Raw genomic sequence first — 26,219 nt, forward strand, 5'->3', positions numbered from 1 at the left:
AGAAAAACCTTGAAATCCCAAAATCTATCTTTTAACTATTTGCTAGGTGAGAGGAATCTTCAAGTTCATCTAGACCAAACCCATAATTTTTGCAGAGGAAGAAAACAGTCTCAGAGAGGTGCCAAAATATATAGCACCTAGAAAATGTCAGTGAGAGATGAAACTTGGAGCTCAACTCCACATCCAATGTTCTTTCCACCATATTTAAAAACAAGTCATATGGGAAGGGGATGGAGGGAGAGAAAATCTAGAACTTAAAATCATATGGAAGTGAATGTTGAAAACTAAAAATAATAATTGAAAAAAAAAACAATATTAGAAAGATAGCCTTGGCTTAGAATTTCAAAGTTAAAATCTGATTATAACAAGGGTGGAAATGAAGTGTTTCGGTTGGGTTTTATTGGTTTGATTTTTTTTTAATAACAAATCAACTTAAATGGAGAATAAGCCTTCTGCCTGGCAGGCAGCAAAGGGCAACTGGAAGGCTGAGTTAAACGGGATGCCTATTGTCTACCAAAAAAACAACCTACCACCAACACAACCATTATTATAACATATAACATGGTTTTAAATCTCCTTTATATGCCTGATATTCCTATATAATTTAGTCACCACTACAAAAAAAAATTCTGCTAAGTTTTAAATTACACAGAAAATCCTAAATTACAATAATAAAACAAAAGTAATTTTAGAAACCTCAACCAACCTGAGAATATTCCATGTTTTAAAAAATGATTAATCAAAATTTAAATGGTCCTTGGAGTCTAAATGGCAGAAATGTTAAGGTTACAAGTCCTCTATCCAAATCTTTAATATAGACAAAAGTTAACTTCATAGGAATGGGATTTTTTGTTATTGTTTAAATAAAGTAGCTAGAATTGTGTCCATTTCTGTATAATTTTAAACTAATTATTTCTCTTGTCTCTTTTCAATTCCACCAAAATTTCTTTTAATTTTCTAAAATTTTTTAAATTCCATGTTGTTGGGTTTTTTTTTAATATTAAGGGTTTATTATGTGCAGATCTGGCAGAAGGGTAAGACGCTATGGGGGATATTTAAACTGGGTATTATGACCCCATATGAGGTTTTGAGTTCAAGAAGCCGTGAAGGAGTTTAACAAGTCCTGGTTAGACAAATATTGCTTCTTGCCTCATGGAGTTTTTGAGTATTTGTGTATCATAATCCCCATTAGACTATATGCAAAGTAATACATAAGTGCTTAGAAAGAGGTTCAAAGAGTTGTATGAGATCTGGGGGGATGGAGGGGAAGGTCAGGGGAAGTTTCTTAGAAGCGTTTTTGAGTGTTTTTTTAAGGAAAGGTAGGAATTGAAAAGTTAGATAAAAGAAAGGTCATTTCAAACATAAGGAAGAGACAAAGAGATCGTGTAGTGTAGGGCTTAAAGCCCAGTTTGGCTACCACCTAAAACATATGAAAAAGGAATATTTTTTTTCAAAAATAGATTGGGTGGCACCAAATCTTGGAAAGTCCTGAATGCCCAGCCATGAACTTTGGACCTTACTGGACAGGAAATCCATGGAAAAATTGTGAGCGGAAGAGTGGCCCTATGGGATCTGGTCAAACAAATCTGGAATTTGGTTTGGAGGTGAAGAGAACAGAGGTAAGAAAACCTTAGAAGTTTCCTGCAGTCAGCTTCTCCCTCACCATCTTCTAGGAACTTGAAACAAAATCAGTTTTCTTGTAATGCAAATGACACCTCCACAGAAAGAACCAAAGCTATCAACCAAGTCCAAACTCCTTCATTTCACTGAAATGAAATGACTCGATCTCACAAGTAGTAATGAAATCCAAATTACAGCCCAAGTCTCCTGACTTCAAAACCAGTGGCTTTCCTACATCACAAAGCTATAAATTACATAAAGGAATGAGCAATCAGAAACATCTTTAACATCGAAAAGACATAATATGAGTCATGGGTCATTTTTTTTAATATCATCACCAATAGTTAAAGTTATTCTTTCATTCAAGCCTTGTTTTCCTGGGTTCTTCTTCCCTCTAGATCTTTACTGTAGACCTCACCACAAGATCATATTATCCTCAAAGATAGGAACAATCTTTAATTTCTTTCTGTATTCCATGTACGTGTGCTTTCTCAGGAAAAAAAAAAGCAATATGCTTATGTTCCTTACAAGTACTTCCTCAGTACACATGCAAATACCATAGAATCAAAGAATTTTATAGTGGAGGGACATTTACATACTACATATCTAATCCAATTTACTTTTCAATGTAAGAGTAGTAGTAGTAAACAATTCCTTATATTTACATAGCACATTTACAGTTTTCAAAGTGCTTTTGTATACCAAGTCATTTAATCATCATGGCAATGCTGCAAGGTAGGGCAAGGCAGTACACTCAAAATGAAAGCTCCCTAACACCCACCAGTATACTTAGTTTTCCTCTACTAAGTCTGAGAAAATAGATAAAAGCAAAGTAAAAAAACCTAGTAAGATGATTTATATTAGTATATGTCCTCTGTAAATGTAGGGCACACCCACAAACACACACATCATCAATGGGGAGAATGAGAATCCATAGGGATCATGCATGGGGAGCCAACAGATGAGATATCTGGCATCAGTGGGATATCTGGTATACATGGAAGGGTGATTTACACCTCCAAAATTACTAGTGATTTTAGTCAGTTGGCCAGCCAACAAGCATTTGTTAAGCAATTACTATGTTCCAGGCATTTTGCTAAGTGTTAGGGATACCAAGAAAGGTTTAAAAAAAAAGTCATTGTACTGTTCTTACCAGGTCTGTTCCTTGATGGGTAGGGCAACGTTGATGGGTACAGCATCTCTGCTGGACCTCTTACTCTCTTGGCAAGGCATCTCTGCTAGGTCCATTGCTCCCATTCTCAGTTTTCTCTGGCATGTTCCTATCTTTAAGGCCAGCCTAGCCATTTCTCCTTCAGTCTGCCAGGGTATTGTGGTTAAAATTTCTCTTGTAGAGGGTCAGAACGACAGCTTTTTAATCATAGCCACAATATCCAGCTAATGAAAGCCAGGTAAACTGCCCCCTGGCTAAAATTAGGTTTTACCTTTCTGACCTCTGTTTCTCCACTAGAGAACAAAGTTTGCTGTTACAGATAACTACCTAACTTGCAGTAAGTCACTCTTAATGACCCCAAGATTCTCTGTAGTTTAGTCATAAATGAATTTGAGTCTGGACAAAAGATGATCTAAGAAAGTAAGATCACTGTTGCCCCTCCAATCAAGCCTGATTTCCTGTCTTTATCATACTTCTGTCAATTTGAGTGCTTTGGGGCTGTCTGTAAGCCAGTGAAAATGTCATCCACCCTACATATCAAGTCAAGCTTGGATTTTTATTCCATTCTTCAACATTCTGGCTATCCCTCTTTGCGGCATCCACAAATGTGATAATTCAAGCTTTTCATCCATGTCTTCACCTATCATTTCCATCATTAATAACAATGTTGATCAGGAGAGAGCTAACTTGCAACATACCCCTAAAGACCTCTCCCTAGGTTAATATCCATACAAATAACACTCTTTATACAGTTATGCCGATATGATTAAGAGAGAACATAGTGAAAAGAAAAGTGAGCTGAAATTAGATGGTCGAGTTTTAAGTATTGCTTCTGGCCCTAAAAAGTGACAATGACCTTGAGAGAGTTGTTTAGGCTTTCTTGAGTTTATTCATTTATAAAATGGTGACTTTTTTTAAGTTGCATTACCTACCTCAACAAGTTTTTATGAGAAAAGTACTCAGAAAATATAAGAACATTCTGTAGGTGTGACTTATCATTATTGTTGTTGGTATCAATGTTATGATGAATTTGCCTAACTATTCTATCATCCAGCCTACATTTTCCAATCTCATCCATGAAGATCTTATTTCATTCTTGCTGAAATAAAAAACTACAATCTGCAGCATATATCCCATCAGCTAGTCTCTAACCCCTTCACAAAAAGGAAATGAGGTTAGTTTGGCATGACTTGTTCTAAGGGAAGCCATGCTGCCTTGTAATGATTAACTCCTTTTTAAGTACTCATGAACCATCTGTTTAACAAAATCTGTTTTAGAATTTTACTGGAGATTGATGTCAATCTGACAAGCCTGTACTTTCTGGATTCTATCATCATCTATACTCTTTGAAAACTTGTGACATTTGCCCATTTCCAATCTTCTGACTGCTCTCCCATTCTCTGTGATTTCTCAAAGATTATTGATGACACAGTAACATCAGCAAGTTCTTTCAGTCCCCTGGAAAGCAATTCAGTAGGACTTGAATTCTATATTCTCTCCTAATTGAGGCTTCACTTCTCTTTTAGAGATGTTTGTCCTACCCCTTCCAGTTAGGCTACTATCCTTCTAAATGAAGAAAATAGTAATACAAAAGGAGTGGAAGAGTGTTCTTTTTGTATTTTGTTAACATTTCATCTTTTCCAAGCACTGTTCTCATAACCCTTCCTTATTCATCTTCTATACACAGCTTAAACAAAAAAACTTCGGCCTCAGACACTTAACACAAAAACTAGTCATGTGACCTTGGGCAAGTCACTTAACCCCAAATGCCCCTCCCCCCCAAAAAAAGAAAAACAACTTTTTCAGTTGTCTTCAGTCTTCAGCACACACCTTAGGTCATTCTGAGATTTAGTTTTTCTGACATTATTCCAAAGATTTGTCTATTATTTTTAATTTATTCCTAATTACGTACCCCTATTCATATTCTGTGTACATGTTCTTCAAAAATATGAATTAATCAGAAAGAAGCCTATGTGACCAAATCAGTTTGTATATATCTCACTCTTTCCTTCTGTTTTGACATTATTCCTAATTGTACAGTCAGAATTTTATTATTGTTGTCTCCCATTCCTCTTGAGCTATATTCCCTTTTAGCCTCTCACTAAACTGGGGTCACATACATCTTTTCTCTGGAGTTTTGAAACTCACTTCCCAATATCTCAGTATGCCTCAAAATGATCTGAGCAATTTTCTCTCAAAGCTCCTACATTTTCTATGTCACTGATGAGTTTGTCCATGTTTTTCGGAATTATACCGAAAGTCACAGTTCTCCTTGGTGAGTCCTCTACGATTGTGAGCCATGAATTGCAAGATTCTATCAGAACTTCTCTGTCTAGCAGAATGGAACTTGTAGCAAATATCTAGGTAGTTGAAATCCCCTATCACAACTAGACCTTGCCTACATTCCAGTTCAGGAACCAACATTAGATAAAATATTATGCATCTTCCTTATGGCTAAACAGTCCATATTAACATTTTTGTATCTTTTTCACAAATGTTACTCCCAATTCTTATGCCTTCAAGTTTATGGATTTCCACTCAAATATATACCTTCTTGATGCATCAGTTCCTTTCAAACAAAGTATGCCTTTATTATTTTATTGCTGCACAATTCCTGCACTTAAATTTAATTAGTTTCTTTTAAACAAGGTATGTCCTTTCATTTCCATATCTATTCTACTAGGATGTGATACTAATGGTTAGCTAAAAATCTAAAGTCACTTTATTTGTTATTCCTTATCTGACCATTAGGATCCTTTGGACTTGCCATTCACCCTGTTGCTACACCCTTAGACTCCCAGGTCTTTTCATCTTCCCTGCAGCAAACCCTCTTTTACATGTTGTCTCCCTCAATTAAAGTGTGTAATTCCCAACAGTGGAGACTCTCTGGATGTTTGTTGTGGTGGTTTGAATGCCCAGAATTTAGTGAAACATTTGAGAAACAGCAAGTATTTAATAAGCATTTCCCTCCTTCTTTCATTCATTTGTTCATTAGTATATAGCTATCTAGAAGCAAGATTTGATGATATCATCAGAGATATATAATGGGTAAAGGAAGTTAACTGGGCACATAACCACATGCTGTATTTGGTATAATAAAATCTCTGAAGATCTAAAGCAGTGGTCCTCAAAAGCAGGGAATAATGTGCACACAACACAATTCTCTCAGGTACATAAGGATAATATTAGATTGAGGAGAGCCGGAGAGCTGTTTAGAGTATACTTGTTTCCTTCCCCTCCCTGTGCCCAGCATGAGCTGATAGTCACCAGATATACTCCTCCCCAGGTAAGCAATCATTCCCAAGTCCAGGACCCTAAGGCCATACTCTCCTGCCCCACTTCCTGTACTCTGACTTCAATCACAATGCATGCCTCATAAGTCCCCTGGTTAAAACCAAACGTGTTTTTTGTACCACTAATAAATTAATTAAATTAAATTTATCCTTTAAACATCATTTATTTCATTTTACCTCATTTTAAAAAATATTTTGTACATTTCTATAAAAATACATATAAGCACAGTCACATATAATTCATAAATATATATATATAACTTGAGGTTACATGCTCAATATCTTTTTCCTGCTGGAATATGTGATCAAAAAATTTGGAGACCACTGATCCAGAAGAAAACCCCGAAAAATATGGGTGAGCACTCATTGTCATGAAAGATTAACAGGAGGAGGTAGAAAACAGTTGAAGAGCTTTTGACCTGTACTCAAAATGAGATCATAGGTACGTCAAAGTATCAAAGGATCTGGAAAATTATACTAGGATTAAAAACTTGGAAAAGGCAACCTGATCATCTTTTTTTTAATGTTATTGGACCTATCTGCCCATCTCACCACCCCCTCCCAATCATATATCCCCCTACTATTTCAAAGTCAATTGTCTTTAAATGTCTAAGAAGTTGATGCGATTTTTTTTTTTCCCCATGGAACTGAAGAAGAGGACCTGAAGGCTTCAGAACCTGTCAAGATTAAGAAGAGGAAGCAGACTGGAAAAAAAAAAGGCTTTCTGGGCTTGATGAAGGGGAGGGAAAGTTGGGGGGCAAGGGGTTGGGAACAGGGTTACTGGATAAGGGAGGGAGGGCAGGCAGCTTCTGTCAGCCCATGGCACCATACTGACATTCTAAGAATTCACACCACTTTAAACAGAATAATTAAGTTACCCTGTGAAGTTGTTCAACAGCTCCCTGACACTCTCTGACTAGCAATAAGGACTCTTCCCAGCAAAGTAGCCATTCCAAAAAAGATTTCAACAGAATTCAATACATGGTTAGTCAATTCAATAACATAACCAACATTTATTAAGTACCTACTATGTTCATGGCACCATGATAATTGTATGAACTGCAAACACAAAAATTAAGCAGTGAAGCTTATACTCTCCACTGGGCAGATGGACATAACATTTTTGTTATTTAGTCATTTATCAGTCATATTTGACTCTTCATGAGCTCATTTGGGATTTTCTTGGCAAAGATACTGGAGCAGTTTGCCATTTCCTTCTTCAGTTCATTTTACAGATAAGGAAACTGAGGCAAACAGGGTGGAGTGGCTTGCCCAGGGTCACACAGCTAGTAAGTGTCTGAGGTCAGATTTAAAGTCACAAAGATGGGTTTTCCTGTCTCCCTGTACTGTATCCACTTTGCCACCTGGCAGCTTTGAATATAAGAAAATATAAAAGCTATAGAAGTCATTTCAAGAAAAAAAAATGAATGCTATCAGCTAAGGAGACCAGGAAAGGGTTCAACTAAGAAGAGACATCTGTATTATTATGTTATGATTTTTAATGTAATTTTAGTTTGTTTTTAATTAACAAGCATTTGTGTTCTCTTTCCTACTCCTTCCACCACCAAAAAGAAAAACAGAACCTTTGTAACCAAAGTGAGTAGTCAAGAGAAATAATGTCCAAAAATAGATGTCAGCTAGGCTTTGAAGGAAACTATGGAATCAACAACTAGCGGGTGTGATCATGGTGGCTTGAGGAAAGGCCTGAAAGCAGGTATGGCAGGTACAGGTAACAGTGAGGACATGTGGAGGGAAATGATGTGAAAGAAGACTGGAAAGGTGTGGGGTGCAAACTGTGGAGGACTTACAATGAGGAGAATTTTTTACTTTACCCTAGGGAGCCATGGAAAAATCCAGAGGAGGAGAGAAGAGGGATGGGGGGGAAGGAAATTATCAGATCTGCATTTTAAGAATATGAATTTGAGAGTTATGTGGAGGATGGTTTGGAGAGAGGAAAGACAGGAAGCAAGGAGACCAATCAGGAAGTTTTTGCATATGTCCAGCCAAGAGACAATGAGGGACATAACTAAGGTAAAGGCTGACTGAGTGGATGGATTGGAGAAATGAAATGGAGAATGTAACTTTGTTTTGGCTTTGGATTCCAGTAGGTGCTTATTAAACACTTGTTACATTGAATTACATTAGATTATGCAGGATTTATGTACAGATAAGGATGGAATCACCCAAGAGAAGAGGTTGAGATTGCCACCAGCCTCTTACCAGAGAAATTAAAAAGTCATTCAAGATTCAAAGTATTTGCAAAACTCTGTGCTAAGCTTGCTGTATGTATGTTTGTTTGGTCCATGCCTCTCCCTCGGGTGAATAACGGGGTTTCGAGGAGATAATCAAGAGTTTTTGTTTAAATGATCTTTTCAGTTTGCTGGGTTAAGGAAGGAGTATAACACCCATACCCACTTACTGCCCCACTGTATACATACTTCCCTTACACCTCCTCCCACAGAGAGTGGGGAGTGGCAACAGCGAAAACATAAAGTACAACAAACATTGTCGTTGAAAGAACCTGGCTCCATCAAGGACTCCAGAGGTGGACAATGAGTGTACCACTCACTGGAAACAAACACCACGCAGGTGCCGAGTTGAAAAGCCCTCACCATTACAATTCAAATTATCCAATTTCAGAATGACTTTGTACAGCAGATACACTTAGGAGTACTGAAACTACGATGACAGGCCACAGATACTCAGCATTTCTGATTTCTTCACAGTGGGAAGGAGCTCCCAGCGTGGGGTACTCTTTTTGGCAAATGAGATGCTAATAATCCATGGTCTGGTGGGTAAATCCTAGAGACTTGTTAGAGGCAGGGGTTAAATGGCTTATCCAAGATCATACGGCTAACACATGTCAAGAGACAGGATGTGAATTCCCAGTTTTCCTGATTATAAGTCCAGCACTCTCTTTACTTCTACTTGAGGGAATCATTATATCACTATATTCTTAAAGCAAAAAAATGCTTTAGCAGACACAGTTGTACCCATGCTATCAACATGCAGATGAAAGAATCAATAAGAATCATTTGATTAAATGACAAAAATGTTCCAGATGCCCATCTCTAAATATATATGTGTATGTATGTGTATACACACACATACATTATATATACACGCATATATTATACACACACATATACACATACACTATATATGTACACACATACATTATATATATACATACACATATACACACACATATATATTTATTTATATATACATATATATGAAAGTTTTGTTCCCACATATGCCTTTACTAAAAGCTTAGGTACTTTATCTAGTACTTTATACTAACTGTATGTACAATAGTAATAGAGGAAAGGAGAGGGAGGAGTCCCCCTACCTTCCTCTAACTCCAGAGAGGGAGCTTTCGCATGGCTTTGAGGCTCTTACAAAGGATAAGGCTGTCATGTGAGTGCTGTCCATAGACCCTCTTATTTCTTACATACCCATGAACTGCTAATACTCTTTAAAGCCCCAACTACAAAACGTTTAAAGATGACACACTGAAATGCGTTAATACACCGCCCCTTGACACAGAATCAATACACTGTTAAGCACATCTATATCTTGCATTAACCTTGCATCTCTCTGAGATTTAGAGGCCATTCTCTGTTCTTCATCTCAAAATCTTTTCCAACATCATTCCACACTATTGTGAAGAAAAGGAAGCTGCTTATCTAAAGCTCTTTTTGGAAATGTTTTGAAACATGGCTATCCTGGGTACCCAACATTCAAAGAAAGCCTTTTAAAGTTTAAAAAAAAAAGCTTATAAAAGATACTAAATGGTGCAGCAGAGGGCCACACCTAGAATCAGAAAACTAGGGTTCAAATTCAGACTCAGACACTCACTAGCTGTGAGACCCTGGACAAGTCACTTTAACCTGTCTGCCTCAGTCTCTTCACCTGTAAAATGGAGATAATAATAGCACCTATTTCCCAGAATTGTTGTGAGGACTAAATGAGGTCATAATTGTAAAGCATTTAGCCACATAGTAGGCATTAGGTTAGTTATTAAGTATATTTTTGTCCTATCACATCAATCACAGGCCAAAAATGAAAATAAAACGCAATTTCAATATGTAAAGGTTTGGGGCAATATATGAATTCATCTCTATAGATATTTCTCCCTTTTTCTTTTCCCTCACTAGCCATCCTTGCCTTAGCAGACATTTTCATGAATTGTCATAAGCAAAAAGTTCAGGGGCAGTTAGGCGGCACAGAGTCTAAATCCATCTTCAGCCATGTACTAGCTATGTGTCCCTGGACAAGTCACTTAACCCAATTGCCTTAAGGAAAAAAAAAAACGTTTGCTAATTAGTGGCCAACCCATTGATGAAGGGTCTCTAATATTTACCTAGGCTGGTCTTTGAAATACTGTCATATAACCAACAGCTAGCTGGGTTCATATTCAAAGCCAGTTCAGCTTGGAGGGACTCACTAGGGGGGCATAACCTTGAGGAATCTAAGGTCACCTCCATGGAATTATGGGAAAGTGGGAATGCCATAAATGCCAGGGCTAGGTAGCTCTAGATTACTAATTAATCTAAAAAAGAGAAAATAAGGGGGAAAAAACACAAAATAGTAAAATATAAAAACAAACTTATGTTTTACAGCCCTGAGGGGAAAAGAATTTTCAGTACAGTACAAAAATGTTTTAAAAAAATCTTTTTTATGCCTTAATGAATATTTAAAATGTTAAATGAATTAGAATAAAATTTTAAATAGAATTTTTGTGATAATTGCCACATGATTCTTTAAGGTTTGCAAAACATTTTAGAGACATTGTCTCAGTTGGGCCTGACTATAACCCTGTAAGGGAGATTGATATGACATATAATATCACCTCCACTTTACAAATAAGGAAATAGAAATTTGCCCATAGGCACAGGTACTGAATATGGAAGCCATCACTGGAACTCAATCCTTCCTAAATTCAGCCCTCAGTCTAACATTTAACCAACACAACGTTCCTTACTTAGCATTTCCCCAAAATAAGCTTTAAAAACATTTCTCTTAACATCTACTAGAAATTTTTTCTTGGTCTTAAATGAGATTTTCTCCTTCCCTCACTATAAAGAAAAAAGTCCCTTTTCCATATCAGGTCTGAGTTAAGGAGTAAAAGGTCTAATTTGCAAGGGAAAACTATGTTCTATAAGGAAACTGAGATGCAAAGCAGTTAAGGATTATTCTAATTGGCTTTAACTGGCACTCCCACACATGGTAAGCTTCTTGAACTGAAACTAAACCTTACTTTCCAAAATGCAGCATTATCTGTGCCATTGCAGGAAGGGAAAGGAAGAAACCATTCCCAATATGATGATTCTACATAACCATTTATTAAGCCAAACTAACTCTGAAGCACCAATAAGAGAAGTTTTTATATAGGGTTTTGACTTTTTCACATATCACAGATTCGTTTGGGAATCTAGTTATATCAAGTAACCCCTTTTCAGAATAATGTTTTTCAGCCTAAATAAAATGCAGGTGATTATAAAGGAAAACAACGACAACGATATGCAGTTACCACCAATAGTTATAACAACTTCATAGGTCCCAGTGTAAGGATTCCTGCTTTAAGGGAGGCTAGGTGGCGCAGTGAATAGAGCACCAGTCATGGAGTCAGGAGGACCTGAGTTCAAATCCAGCCTCAGACACTTAACACTTACCTTGGGCAAGTCACTTAACTCCAATTGCCCTGCCTTCCCCCCTCCAAAAAGCAAAAAAAAAAAAAAAAGAATCCCTGCTTTACAATACCTTCAGCTTTAAAATGGGGACACCCCATTCAAAAATAATAATAATGGCTAACATTTATATAATGCTTACTATTTGTCAAGTACCTCACAATTATTATCTCATTTGCTTCTCACACAGATGAGGATGCTAATTGCAGGGGTAGAGAACTGGCCTTGAGGCTATATGTGGTACATGTAACAACTAGGTCCTCAAGGGCAGCCCTTTGACTGAATCCAAACTTCACTGAATAAATTCCCTTCATAAAAAGATTTGTTCTATAAAATTTGGAGTTAGTCAAAAGGCCACAACCAAAGACCTAGAAGGCCACAAGTTCCCCACCCCTAGAAACCAATGCATACATTTTGCAACTTTCTTATATAAAACTAGCTTAATCAGAACATCAAATAGGAGTTCCAGACCCAGCCGCCCTCACTTAGTACCAATAGGTGCCATTTTCTTGGTTCTTGTTCACAATCCCAAGGCTCACCTAAGATTTGAGAACATGGACTTTGGCATGGGGCTCTATGCATTTGCTACTCTATGCAAACATTTCTCCATGGTCCTTCCAGACACAATGGAGCTCAAACTGGATGAAGCATGAGCACAGAATGATTTGAAATAGACAGTATGGATTTGAATATTGGTGCTCTTCTATACTACCTCTGTGACTGTAAAAATCAAGCCATCCCTCTGGGTCTCAATTTCTTCATCTAGGTTTCTTCCAGATTCAGATTCTAGGGGGGTCAGCACAGAGCTCAACTGGGATGGGTTGGAGGGGGAAGAGGATCAGGGAGCCATACCCATTGTCAGAGTTTCGCATGAAATTGGTTGGGCCAGCTTTCCATCCCACCCTTTCTGTCTCTCTGCCAACAATTTGATCTGAGCTTCCCCTGGGACGAGACAATCAGCATGTACCCAGGGCATCTGATCATCTGGCAAGAACCCTAAACACCAGAGTAAGGATAATTGTTTAAAATTCCATCATGAAGTATGCAATCAGTCCATATGGTACCTGTCGTGAGTAGAAAACATTACAAAGAAAAAAATTAAAGGGCTTACAGCAGAGCAGATTCCTACCATCTTGGCAGATTTATCCTAATAGTGAAATTGATTGTCTTTACCCAAAAGGGCAGAATGGTCTACTCAACTGTGAACTGCCAGATTTTGTAGGAACTGACAATCGCATCTGGTTTACTTTCTAGGTGCATTTGCCAGGAAGGAAGTCGGTTTTCATTTGCAGGTAAAGACTTAGAGCTATGCTAAGAGGTATAAATATAAAAGGACCACAATTCAAACAATAAGAAGTACCAGACAAAGAAAAGAGAAACCCTCCAAACTAATCTAGCACAAAAGAGAACAAAATAGCAACAATATATTTAAAACTAATAGCAAAGTCTAGAAATACTCTGATTTTTATTCACTCTATGCACTAACAAACCATCACTTAAACTTATAGAAGGAATTGCTTCCTTTTCTATCTTCCCATTTCATCCCCACCTTTTTTTTTCTTTAACTTTGCAGCCTAGTGAAATTAGTAATTCAATTTAGGAAATGCACGTTTACCTTGCTTGATTTGCCCCCTTTGGAAGTAACAAGTGCAGTGAATCTGGGCAAATGAAACTACCCTTTAAATTCACTGAAGAGCTAGCTGACCATTTGAAGGAATTCTATGGAGAATTCTTCACAAACAGAAATAACATGTTCTGCTAATCAAATAATCATTATTTAATGCATCTCTTTTTATAAATGGACATCTCTAAACAACTGGAATTATACTAATTGCTCACGGATAGGCCAACCCAATATATTACAAATGACAATCCTGCCTAAATTATTTCTTTAGTGCTATGCCAATCAAACTACAAAAAAGTTATTTTATGGTGCTAGAAAAAATAACAACAAAATTCATCTAGAAGAACAAATGGTCAAGAATGTCAAGGGATTAAATTTTTTAAAATGTGAAGGAAGATGACTTAGTCATACCAGATCTCAAACTGTATCATAAAGGGATAATTATCAAAAGAATCTGGTACTGGCTAAGAAATAAGAGTTGTGCTTCAGTGGAATAGATTAGGCACACAATACAGAGTAGTAAATGACCATAGTAACTTAGTATTTGATAAACCCAAAGATTCAAGCTCTGGAGACAAAAACTCATTATTTGACAAAAACTGCTAGGAAAACTGGTAAACAATTCAGCAGAAACTAGGTATAGCCCAACATATCACACCATATGTGTATCAAAATAGGTATGTAATTTAGATGCAAAAGGTTATACAATAAAGCAAATTAGGAGAGCATGGAATAGTTTACCTGTCAGATCTATGGAAAGAATTTAGAACCAAATAATATACAGAGAGAATTACAAAATATAAAATGGATAATTTTGGTTATATAAAACTAAAAAAGTTTTGGGGACAGCTAGGTGGTACAGTGAATAGAGCACCAGCCCTGGAGTCAGAAGGACCTGAGTTCAAACCCAGCCTCAGACACTTAACATTTACTAGCTAGACACTTAACACTTACTAGACCTTGGGGGAGTCACTTTACCCCAAGTGCCCTGCCTTCCCCCTCCAAAAAAAAATTTTAAAGGTTTTGCACAAATAAAACCAATGCAATCAAAATTAGAAGAAAAGCCAAAAACTAAGAGAAATTTTACAGCAAATATTTCTGATAAGGGTCTCATTTCTCAAATATGTATACAGAGGAAGGACTAAGTCAAATTTATAAGAATACAAGTCATTCTCCAATTGATAAATAGTCAAAGGATATAAACAGTCAGTTTTCAAACAAAAAAAATCAAAGCTATCTATAGTCATATGAAAAAATGTTCTAAATCACTATTGATTAGAGAATTGCAAATTAAAACTACTCTGAGGTACCCCATCACACCTATCAGATTAGCTAATGTGACAAAAAATGAAACTGTTAAATATTGGAGGGGATGAGGAAAACTGGAACGCTAATGCACCGTTGGTGGAGTTGTGAATTGATCCAACCATTCTGGAGAGCAATTTGGAAGTATACCCAAAGGACTATAAAACTGCATGCCCTGTGATCTAGCGATGCCATTGCTAGGTCTGTATCCAAAAGAGATTTAAATGAAAAGAACTTACTTGTACAAAAATATTTATAGCAGCTTTTGTGGTGGCTAAGAATTGGAAATTGCACGGATGCCCATTAATTGGGTAATGACTGAACAAGTTGTGGTATATGATTGTAAGGGAATATTATTGTGCTACAAGAAATGACAAGCAGGACAATTTCAGAAAAACCTGAAAAGACTTACATAAACTGAGGCAAAGTGAAGTAAGCAGAACCAGAAAATCATTGTAAAAGTAACAGTAATATTGTACAATGAGCAATAGTGAGTGATTTAGCTGTTCTCAGCAGTACAATAATCCAAGACAATCCCAAAGGAGTCATTATGAAAAATACTATCCACCTCCAGAGAAAAAAGTGATGTCATCTGCATATAGAACAAAGCATGCTATTTTTTTCACTTTCCTTTCTTTCTACTTTTCTTTGGTTTGAGTTTTCTTGCACAAAATGACTAATACTGAAATGTTGTATATGATTGTATATGTATAACCTGCATCAGATTGTTTACCATCTCAGGGAGGGGAGTGGGGAGGGGAGGAAGGGTAGAATTTGGAACTCAAAACTTTTTTTAAAAAAAATGTTAAAAATTGTCATTACATGTAATTGGGGGGAAAAGAAAATATTTTTAAAATAAATAAATAAATGGAAATCTTCACATATAGGACTTCCTTAAGGTAGAAAAATCCCAATGCTAAGTAGCGGCATTATTCATGGAAAGATGGGATAGAAATCTGTAAGAACAATATCAGAGTCAATTTGTAAAGGTTATGAATGTTACTAGAATAATTCTAAATATAGGTACTAAAGTCAGATGTTTGGGTCCCCTAAACGCAGTATAGAAGACACAGTAGACTCAGTAGGGACTTTTAGAGTGAGAAGATTGGCATTCAAATCTCAGCCTGACAGCAAGACTACCTGCTATCTATATGACCACAGTGTTTATACTATGGGCCAAGGTGCACCAAACCTAACACCAAAGTAGCATGGGCCTCATATTCTTATATGCAAAATGATGACCTTAGACTAGGTCAGGAATTCTTAACCTTTTTGTGTCATCGACCTCTTTGGCAGTCTGAAAAAAGACTATGAGCCTTTTGTCAGAATAATATGAGTCACCTGTATTCATAATTTAAAGGAATGCCAAATTTCAATTGGAAGTTTTACTGTCAAGTTTACAGACGCCCTGAAATCCATCCACGGACCCCTGTGGGGATCTCTGGACTCTGGGTTAAGAACCGTTGGAGGAGAAAATCTCTAAGATCCTTCCAGTTCTAGATTCTAAATTCCTATAATTGTTAAATGTGAATGGAGCTAAAGTAAATTTGCTGCATCTAGTACACAATTTCTCTAAGGGGAGTCATTTTTGAAAATGATTAGTCTGACCAAATTAAACTACTGCTGCATTATCTGGACCCTACACTGCCCCAAAATAACTTTGTGTTTTGGATAAAACATTAACTGATCAATAGTTGGCATTGCTGTTTCTAAGAGGTAAGTCACAAGATAAAAGAACTGCTTTCCCTCTTAATTAGTGAAAAGGAGAATGTATAAAATAAAGATAATTAAAACAATAACAGATATAATCAAAGATACTAGTCATAACTCAAGAAAGCCTCCTGGAATGTAATTACACATAATAATGTCATTTTGACTTTTGCACAAGAGGAATTAATCACAACTTTTAAAAAACCTCTGAGAAAAAAAATTGTCTGTTGGATACATGTTTTCTTTCAAGGGACTAAGTGGTATCAAAATCTGCATGATTTTATTTGAATAAGAAAAACAACTTACTATAGCTTTGTGTCTTTTTTTTACTAAAATGTATTTTCATGATTTGTAGTTTTTGGCTTTTTTGTTGTTGTTTTTTTTTTAACTAATAGTCAAGCTCCGTATTCTCGGCACATCTAAGAAATAAACAAAAATGCAGTGTAGTGTTTTTCCCTTCCCAAGTTCCCTGATGAAAAAATGCTCTGACCGAGCTTCATCATCCATCATCTCCCAATGAAACATGAAAGTTTACAGAAATATGGCATATACCAAAGCAGATCAGTGTTGTTCTAAAATATTTTAATAGTGCAGACTGCTGCTTTAGGAACCAAATTTATATTATGTGGAGTCTCACATCTAGTTGTACTAACTATACTTTGATCACTCTATCAAAAGATCAAAATTTAAATATTATGCAAATTGTATTTCCTTAATGTTTCCTTTTTACATGAAATCAAACAGAAGACTTGTTTGCCCTATGAAAACAGAGGACTATAAAAAATCAACATATTGAAACTAAGGAGGCAATCTTTGCAAACACAGTCCTACTTTATCCGGTTAAACGTAACATGTCTTATAGATCCAAATAAAGAGGAATTATACTTTTTCTTAAAAGAACTCCACACATCCATTTTCAAGCCTCCTAATGTATGAAAAGGCTGGACTGGATTACCTGCATCATTATGACAAATGTTCTAAGGCCATCCTCAGTGATAAAGATTAATTTCAGAAGAAATGTCACACATACGTCCTTCCTGAAAACACTGTGGCTTCAATGAACAGAAATGGGGCCAGTAATTGAGCAATGACTGAAACCGAATCTAAAGCAATGAAAGAAAATGTCACTGTCCCAGATTAATATCTGTATGTATATTGAGTTCATTAAATATAAATGCTACCCAATAAGGTACAGAGAAAATATTACCTTACTTCCACATGGAATCTTTCATTTCCAAGGAGCATTGTGTAGTTCGTGTAAAAAACCATTGAGATGAAATTCTAGTAACCATGCTACACAACCATTTTCATAAAGGCTGTAGCACATGTTGTGATAGGAAGGGTCTGAATTCAATTCAATAAGCTTCTATCAAGCACTTTCTCTCTACAAGGCCCTGTAAATTAAAACAGAACTTGTCTAAAGACTGCCTCGTTAGACTAACATTGAGTATATCAGGCATCTGATGCTTGACTTATATAGTATTCTAAACCTTTTTTTTTTTTTTGCTTTTTTGGAGGGGGGAAGGCAGGGCAGTTGGGATTAAGTGACTTGCCCAAGGTCACACGGCTAGTAAGTGTTAAGTGTCTGAGTTCAGATTCCAATTCAGGTCCTCCAGACTCCAGGGCCAGCGCTCTATTCACTTAGCCACCTAGCCATCCCAATATTCTAAACTTTTAAGGCAAGGTAAGATCAGAGGGGCAGCTAGGTGGCACCATGGAGAGAGAGTCAAGCCTGGAGTCAGAAAGATTCATCATCCTGAGTTCAAATCCAGACTCAGAGACTTACTAGCTGTATGACCCTGGGCAAGTGCTTCAGTTTCCTGAGTTGGAGAAGGAAATAGCAAACCACTCTAGTATCTTTGCCAAGAAAACTCTGAATGGGATCACGAAGAGTTGGACACGACTGAATCAACTAAACAAGGATCAGAGACTCAGAGCTATAAGGGACCTTAGAAGTCAAAAACTATCATCTTGTCCAGGGGTGGGGAACCTGCAGCCTTGAGGCCACATGTGGCTTTCTAGGATCTTGTGTGTGGCCTTTTGACTGAGTCCAAGTTTTACAGAACAAATCTGTTCTACAGCGATTTGTTCTGTGAAGTTTGGATTTCATCAAAGGCCCGCACTTGAGGACCTAGAGGGCCACATGTGGCCTCGAGGCTGCAGGTTCTCCAGCCCAATCTAGTACAAACCCATCACTTTTCACAATGGGGAAAGTGAGGGCCAAAGAGCCTTAAAAAATTGCCCAAGAACATGCAGATACTAAGTTGTGGAGTTAGGATTTGAACTTCATTTCCATTGTTTTTTCCATCACACTAACCTTCCAGTAGTGGTCTAGCATCATGGGGATCTGTCTAGTCTATTCTCCAGAAGTCACATCATAGTAGTAGTATTTCTATTAGGCCAGTAAGGTACTTAATGCCACTAGTATTACTGTCATTTTATGTATGGGGTGATTAAGACACAGAGGGATCAAGTTCCTTGTCCAAGGTCATAGGAGCATAGGATACGCAAGTGAAAAAGACCTTCAAAACAGACTGAAGCCCTTCATTCCACAGACAAGCAAACTGAGGACTGTGCTCTGCCCAAAGTCAAATATCTAATAACAAAGTTAGTATTTAACCCAACATCCAGTGTCTTTTCTACTATTATCCCAAAAGACTTGGTCAGGAGGATCCAAGAGAAATGCTGCCTCTGATACTTCCTAACTATGTGACCCTAGGTAATTTAACCTCTTTCAGCCTCAGTTTCCTTATCTGTAAAATAGAGATGATAATAAGTGCAAGTCTTTCCCAGGGTTCTTGGGTAAATCAAATGTGATAATATACACAAAGGACTCTTGTAAAAGGACTGTATAAATATTAACTAGTCACAACAGCCTTGTAACAGGCTACTAGCTGTGTTAGAGGGATTGAAAGGTAAAGTATATTTAAAAGAGTAACACCATCTTCCCATGCAGGTGAGCCAAAGAAGGATCACCATCCCCTGCTCACTTGATGACGGTCAGAGCAAGGGACAAGGAAGTTGCTTGCTTGTGCAAGATCTGTATTGCTCTCCTTAGAAAGTCTGCTTATAAGTGAAAGGATCCTATAACATTACATGGGAAATTTGGGGCAGGTGCTCTTCTCAAGGATAACCAAGACACTATGGGTAGTGTTTCTATTCATAGTGTTTGTTTGGATCAAAACATGGATTTCCCTATATAGAAATGGACAAATTTTTTGTTTCGTTTTACAGTTCATCTGAGATCATAAAGATCCTAATTATACTGATTCAAAACTAAGACTGTAAATGACTAAACCCACACAATTTGCTAAGGAGCAGAAAGTTTTTTAGGGAAGTTTTCCATTTCTATTCTAAATTTAATAAAACAATGAGGCAAGCAGTGAGTACAGCTAAAGCAGTTTTAAGAGCGTGAGCACGCACGCACGCGCACACACACACACACACACACTATTTGCCCAGTTAACTTCTTTAAATTCAAATGGGTAGTCCTTGGTTGACAAATATGCATCCGTTTGCAGGGGCCCTATTTGGTAGAACCTAAGACTTTACAGTAAGTTTAAACTCATCCAGTCTGAAAATCTCAACACTCAAAGTAAAATTGTTGCTGTAAATAAGGTTACTTTTTATTATCCACAGGCTAATTATCCAGTTTGCAGATTTTTTTTTTCCTTTTCTCTTGCCTACATATGCTTCCATAGAGAGGAAATGGAAGAATATATAACTCCAATCTGTTCATTTGGCCAATTGCCTCTTCAGCACAAGGCCTCTAAGGCTCCTTCCGGCTCTAAATCTATGACCCCTTTGACACTGATTAAGATGAAGCTTGAGGTCAGCTGTAGATTTCATTTATCCAAGCTATGTGTATGGGTGTTGGGGAGGGGGATAGAGACCACAATCATTTCATCACCTTGATGGGCTAACAACGTAGAAATCCCCCAACCACCTGCTGGCTCGATAGTGGAGAACAAGCGGAAATAAAGTAAAACAAATTTTGCAAGGACATGGTAAGGAAGATGGTCTCAATGGCTCTTGTGACAACTATTTGTTGTCCTTGGGTAAGAGACATCTGCAGTTTTGTCTAAATAGACTTTAACAAATGTCTAAAAAAAAAAAGTGGTCACCTCCCCTCATCTCCTGCCCTCGAAGAAGGAATGTTTTATCATTCCAATAACAAAATGTGTCAACTGTATGACAAGTTTTCCTCCAGAAAAAAAAAAAAAAACTTTTTTCTTTTAAAAGTTCCCCCCCCCCCCCTCCCCCCCCCCCCCCCCCTTGGGGGGGGGGGGGGTGTTATTTACCCTTCTATGTCCTCTGAAATGCCTTATTTATCTATCCCACATAGGCAAAGAATCTTGATGATTGGCTGTGTACTCTAAAACTATAAAAACAAGTTATGTACCCTAGGAAGTTAAGTAGTCTTCCTCAGCATACTAATTAGCTTCTTTGCTTTCATTTTGTACTCCTATCTTTGACCCACAGTCATTGAACCCCAGTTGGCTACTATGCCTATCACAAGAGGTCCCATTCCTCTTGGTAAAGAGATTCTCCCACAATACTTGTTCTCCATTTTGATGGATAATTAAGGTACAAGGGTTTTTTTGTTCGATTAGTTTTTAAACCAATTGTTCAATTTTCTTACATAGCTTGAAAAAATCCCACAGAGATTTATGGATAACTCTTAATCATTTATAATCGTAACTCTTAATCATTTATAATCATAAAGAACCTCATCCTAATTATACTGATTCAAAGCTAGGTTAGATTTTTAGGATTCACAAGATTGTTTTGCTTTTTTAATTCTTTTTTTTATGGAGGGGGAGGGCAGGGCAATTGGGGTTAAGTGACTTGCCCAAGATCACATGGCTAGTAAGTGTTAAGTGTCTGAGGCAGGATTTGAACTCAGGTCCTCCTGACTCCAGGGTTGGTGCTCTATTCACTGCACCACTTAGCCACCCCACAGAGGATTGTTTTTAGTGTTTGCTAATATTAATGGTGACCTAGTAGGTACCTACTAGGTCACCATTAATATGCATTTGTTCAGTGCCTTCATTTTGTACAAAGCACAATGCTAGTTGATAAGGGAGACATAAATAAGCATAACAGGTAGTCCCTACTCTGTGCCTGTGAACCTAGCACTGTGTTATGTGGCACATTTGTAGCAATGGACCATTCTTTTACCTGTAGATCAAGACCAACTTGCATACTAATTCAAGTATACTATTTTTTGCTTAAGGTAAGGCTAGAAGCTATTCAGACACATCCTACCTGTGTGACCCTGGGCAAGTCACTTAACCCCTGTTTACCTTAATCAACTGGAGAAGGAAAGGTGAAGACACTCCAGTACCTTTGCAAAAACAAAAAAACCATTAACAGTATGGTCCATGGGGTCGGGAAGAGTCAGACACAATTAAACAACAACAATAACAAAAAAAAACACTGCTCTTCTATTTTCAAAGAGTCCCAGAGCTCCGTCATGTAACAAATAGTTTTATGGATCAAAAGAAGGGAGCAAGAAGTGACCAATGAATGCTTTTATGATCTGTTATCATCACTTTTTTAACAGCTGGGCTTAACTACTTCCTGCTGCTTCTTGACCCAATTCAAAGTCTTCAAGATTCCTTGCTTCCCAAGGATCTCACAAATGTATTAGCATCAGACCCAATGAGAATCACACCCAGTGGCAAAACTAACTTTATCACAGTATGGCTTTAGTGGCTACAGTGCTGTACTTGGAATGTTAAGATCCTGGGTTCAAATCTCATCTCTGATACTTAATAGCTGTATGACTTAGGAGTAAGTGCCTTGACCTCTCTGAACCCATTTCCTCATCTGAGAATGGTGATCTATTAAAAATGTCAGTTATTGGGGTAGCTAGGTGGCACAGTGAGTAGAGTACTGGCCCTGGAGTCAGGAGGACCTGGGTTCAAATTCAGCTTCAGACAATTCACACACAAAACTAGCTGTGTGACCTTGGTCAAGTCACTTAACCCCAATTGCCCTACCCTCCCCCCTCAACAAAAAAAAAGCAAAAAAAGTCAGTTATTTTGGAAAACAATTTGGAACTATGCCCAAGGGCTATTAAAACTGTGCATACCCTTTGACTCAGCATTACTGCTATTAGGTCTATTCCCCAAGGAGATCAAGGAAAAAGGAAAAAGACCCACATGTATAAAAAAATACTTTGTGATGTCAAAGAACTGAAAAATGATGGGCTGCCCAAGAATTAAGGAATGGCTGAATAAGTTATGGTATAATACACGAATGTGATGGAATATTACTGTGCTGTAAGAAAATGACAAGGAGCTGGTTTAAGAAAAACCTAGCAAGACTTTTTATGAACTGATGAAAAGTGAAGTGAGCAGAACCAAGAGAACAATTTACATGATAATAGCAACACTATAGCGATAATCAACTGTGAAAGACTTACCAACTCGGACCAATACAATGATCCATGATAATTCCAAAGGACTCACGATGAAAAAAGCTATCCATCTCCAGATAAGAGAAATGTGGAAATAGGTTTTGCATGACTTAATAGCTATAAGAGTATTGTATTTCTTTCCTTCTCAGTGAATAGGGGGAGGAGTGAAGGAAGGTAGAAAATTTGGAACTGAAGATAAACACTGAAACATCAGTTATTACTAGGCAACATTAGTTGTGCCTAGTTCTTGAGTTTTTTGGGCTAAAATCAGTGTGGGATTATGAAAAGAGCAACGGACTTAGAATCAGGAGATTTGAGCTTCAAGTCTAATTCTGATACGTGAATAAGTCACTTACCCTCTTGGAGGCCATAAAAGTGTTACCGATACTTTTAGTCCCCACCCCACAGGATTGCTGTGATTGCTTTGAAAACCTTAAACCATGTCCACATAAGCTATTTTACTATATTTAACCCCCACCATTTCAGGAGCATTCAGCTGAAGTCTTTAAAGCAAGGTTACATTCACATGAACTAAGTTACAATACAAAATCATAGCAAAAACCAGATGACCTAACTAAATCAATATGAAAAATGAATCCACATACTTTCTCTGATAAAGAATTGGTTTTTCATCCTTTGGATAAAGATAATTTTCATAATCTTCAAACAAGCTCCCCTTCATTTCTATTATGAAACATAGAAAATCTACCTAAAGCATGAATAATTTCTTACTCAAAGGTATAGTCGTCACCTAATGGAACCCAACTTCACTCCATGCACTTCCACAAAGCAACCATCTTCTATGAAAAGAAAATCAGCTACAAACCACACTTGGGCTGACAGTGAGTCAATTCTTCATAGTAAGAAGTCTGAACTCTCACATTGATGCCACACATGCCATTTATAATACTTACGCATTACAATAGGGTTTCTTCTCATATCCTTTATAGTTGTTCATGTTTAATGCCATCTTGCAGACTTCACAATGGAAACATCCTTTATGCCAGTACTGGGGGGAAAAAAATCTGAATTATTATGCTGTCCCTATTTGCCAAGTTTGATATAGATGACCGAAGAAAGGAAGGAAGCTTGGAGGAAGGATCTGAGGTGGGATATGAAACCATATCTTCTATTCACTTGGCAACACTGCCTCTTCATGAATTAAAAATGCTAATTTAATTTTTTACTAATATTTGAAAATTCACTAAAACTGGGGTTCTTAACCTAGGGTATGTGAACTTTTAAAAATATTTTGATTGGGGCACCAGGTAGCACAGAGAGTAAGAGCACCATCCCCAGTGTCGGGATGACCTGGGGATCAAATCTGGGCTCACTTAGCACCCACCCAGAAACACCTGGCCGTGTAACCTTGAGCAAGTTACTTAACCCCAATTGCTTTAAAAAATATGTTTTGATAACTACATTTCAATAAACTAGTTTCCTTTATAATCGCATGTATTTTATTTCAGGTTTTTAACAACATCACTTTGAGATGGAGTCCACAAACTTTACCAGACTGTCAATGAGTTCCATAACAAACAAAAAGATTAAGAATCTATTCACAAAAGGAATTTTAACAGAAAACGTTCTTGCCTACTTGTAATTAAATGAAGCAAGCAGCTTTTTAACCCCTTTAAAAGGGGGTTTTAAGTTGTTAATTTCAGATTTTTAAGGGGAAGAAACAATGGTACATGCAAGATACATGGGAATGTATCTTGGGATAGGGAGATGGTGGAATAGTGGGAAAGCCCTGGTCATAGAGTGAATGAAGTAATTTGTTCAAATCCTGCCTGACATTTACTAGTTGTCTGACTGTGGGGTCACTTAAATACTCTGAGACTCAGTGAACTCATCTGAAAAATGGGAATAATATGTATTGGATTACTTAAAAATCAAATGAGATAATGTACATAAAACTCTTCAAAAACCTTAAAATGCCTTAACAATATTGGCTGACATTATTATTATTACTCTATGAAAGAAACACAAACTCTCTGTAGTAGATTTTATTGCATTTCTATTTACTGTACCCACAGACAACTCTGCAACTGTTTAATGGGGAAGTCATTGCCCCGGTAGGTGCCTTAAAAAAAAACCAACCTAGTTTGAACCTTTCAAGGAGTAGATACTTCAAAGGAATGGAAAGAGCAATGAACTTGCAATCAGAAGACTGGGCACAATCCTGCCCCCACTCTTGGGTAGGTTCTGTGGTCTTCAATTTCCTCACTTGCAAAATGAGGGAAACTGGCCAAGCTCATCTCTTCACTAAGGCCCCTTCCAGCTCAAAATCTTATGAGCATCAATAAGTAAGAAACAACAACAAAGCCCGGCAATTTTTTTTTTTTTAAGGAAACAACAATAATACAGAGAGAAGCTTAGAATCGCTTCTTTTCTACGATACCCACCCTGGATCCCGAAAAGGGTTTGTTTTAACAAGGCATCATTCGGAATTATCAATGGCATGGGAACCAGAGCATCTGTCTAAATTCCCCTCCTTCCTAGCCCCTACCGGTCGCTTTCTGAGTGATTTAAAGTAGCAATCACAGTTACATTGGAGGAACAGTCGTGTAATGCTGTGCCATCCACGGGGCCTCTTTCAATCCCGGAAAGCTGTCGAGCCGTAGTGACAGCAGGGCTTTCACCTATTCCATTGAACTCCCTCCAGAGGGAGGCAGGAGGAGAGGTAGGTAACGCAGGAGAAGCCAGAGTTTTCAGCCAAGAGAGCCGAGTGCCCGCCCTAAGCGAACGTCAAAAGGTGGTGGGGCCCGGGAACAGCGCCAAAGCCTCGGGTTTCTCTGGAAAGCTCGAGGTCCGGAGCTGGGGCGGGGGAGGCGAAGAGCTGGGTGTTGCTTTCTCCCCTCTTAGCAATGCGGCAGTGGCTGCCCGGTGGCATATTCATAACTATTTGCTTCTCTACCTCCCCGTGATCCCCCACCACATTCCGAAGGAGCGAAGGAAATGAGAAGAGGGGCTTTGGTGATGGGGGCGGGGGGGGGGGGACAGGGAGGTCGAGGGGTTCACTTGATGTAGCAAGTCTGCCGGCCCCTTGAGAGATTCTCGTGCTCGCCTCATGCCATCCTCGACCCCTCGTCGGGCAGGACAGGATAGCACCGCCTAATAGCAGTGATGCCAAGATCTGCAGCCCTCTCCTCGCTAGGAGTCCCCTACCCCAACTGAAAATGTAAACATTCAACGTCTGACCTTCCCTAGGGGAACTGTTTCTTTGCGCTGACCACCCAAACAACCCCCTGTATGTACGCACACGCGTACACACACACGCCGCTTCCCTTCCTCCTCCGAAGCCAAACTTCTAGCAGGTGCAGCGGCCGCCAAGGCGCCCGTGGGTAGGGGGCTGGCTCTCCCCTTGGCTGCTCGCTCG

General features: G+C 38.0%; 1 protein-coding gene across 2 annotated transcripts in view; it reads right to left on the reverse strand.

Moving 5' to 3' along the window:
- NEBL (nebulette) overlaps positions 1-26,219 on the reverse strand; it is a 535,063-nt gene that overhangs the window by 439,456 nt on the left and 69,388 nt on the right. For both annotated transcript variants that reach the window (XM_069086283.1, XM_069086282.1), the window contains one exon: positions 23,755-23,849. In XM_069086283.1, coding sequence (XP_068942384.1) covers positions 23,755-23,849 — 95 coding nt within the window. The remainder of the gene's footprint in view (positions 1-23,754; positions 23,850-26,219) is intronic.

The sequence above is a fragment of the Petaurus breviceps genome, unplaced genomic scaffold (assembly GCF_028583685.1).
Source record: "Petaurus breviceps papuanus isolate PSGF00001 unplaced genomic scaffold, PetGlider_PUasm1.0 178, whole genome shotgun sequence".
Taxonomy (NCBI): domain Eukaryota; kingdom Metazoa; phylum Chordata; class Mammalia; order Diprotodontia; family Petauridae; genus Petaurus; species Petaurus breviceps.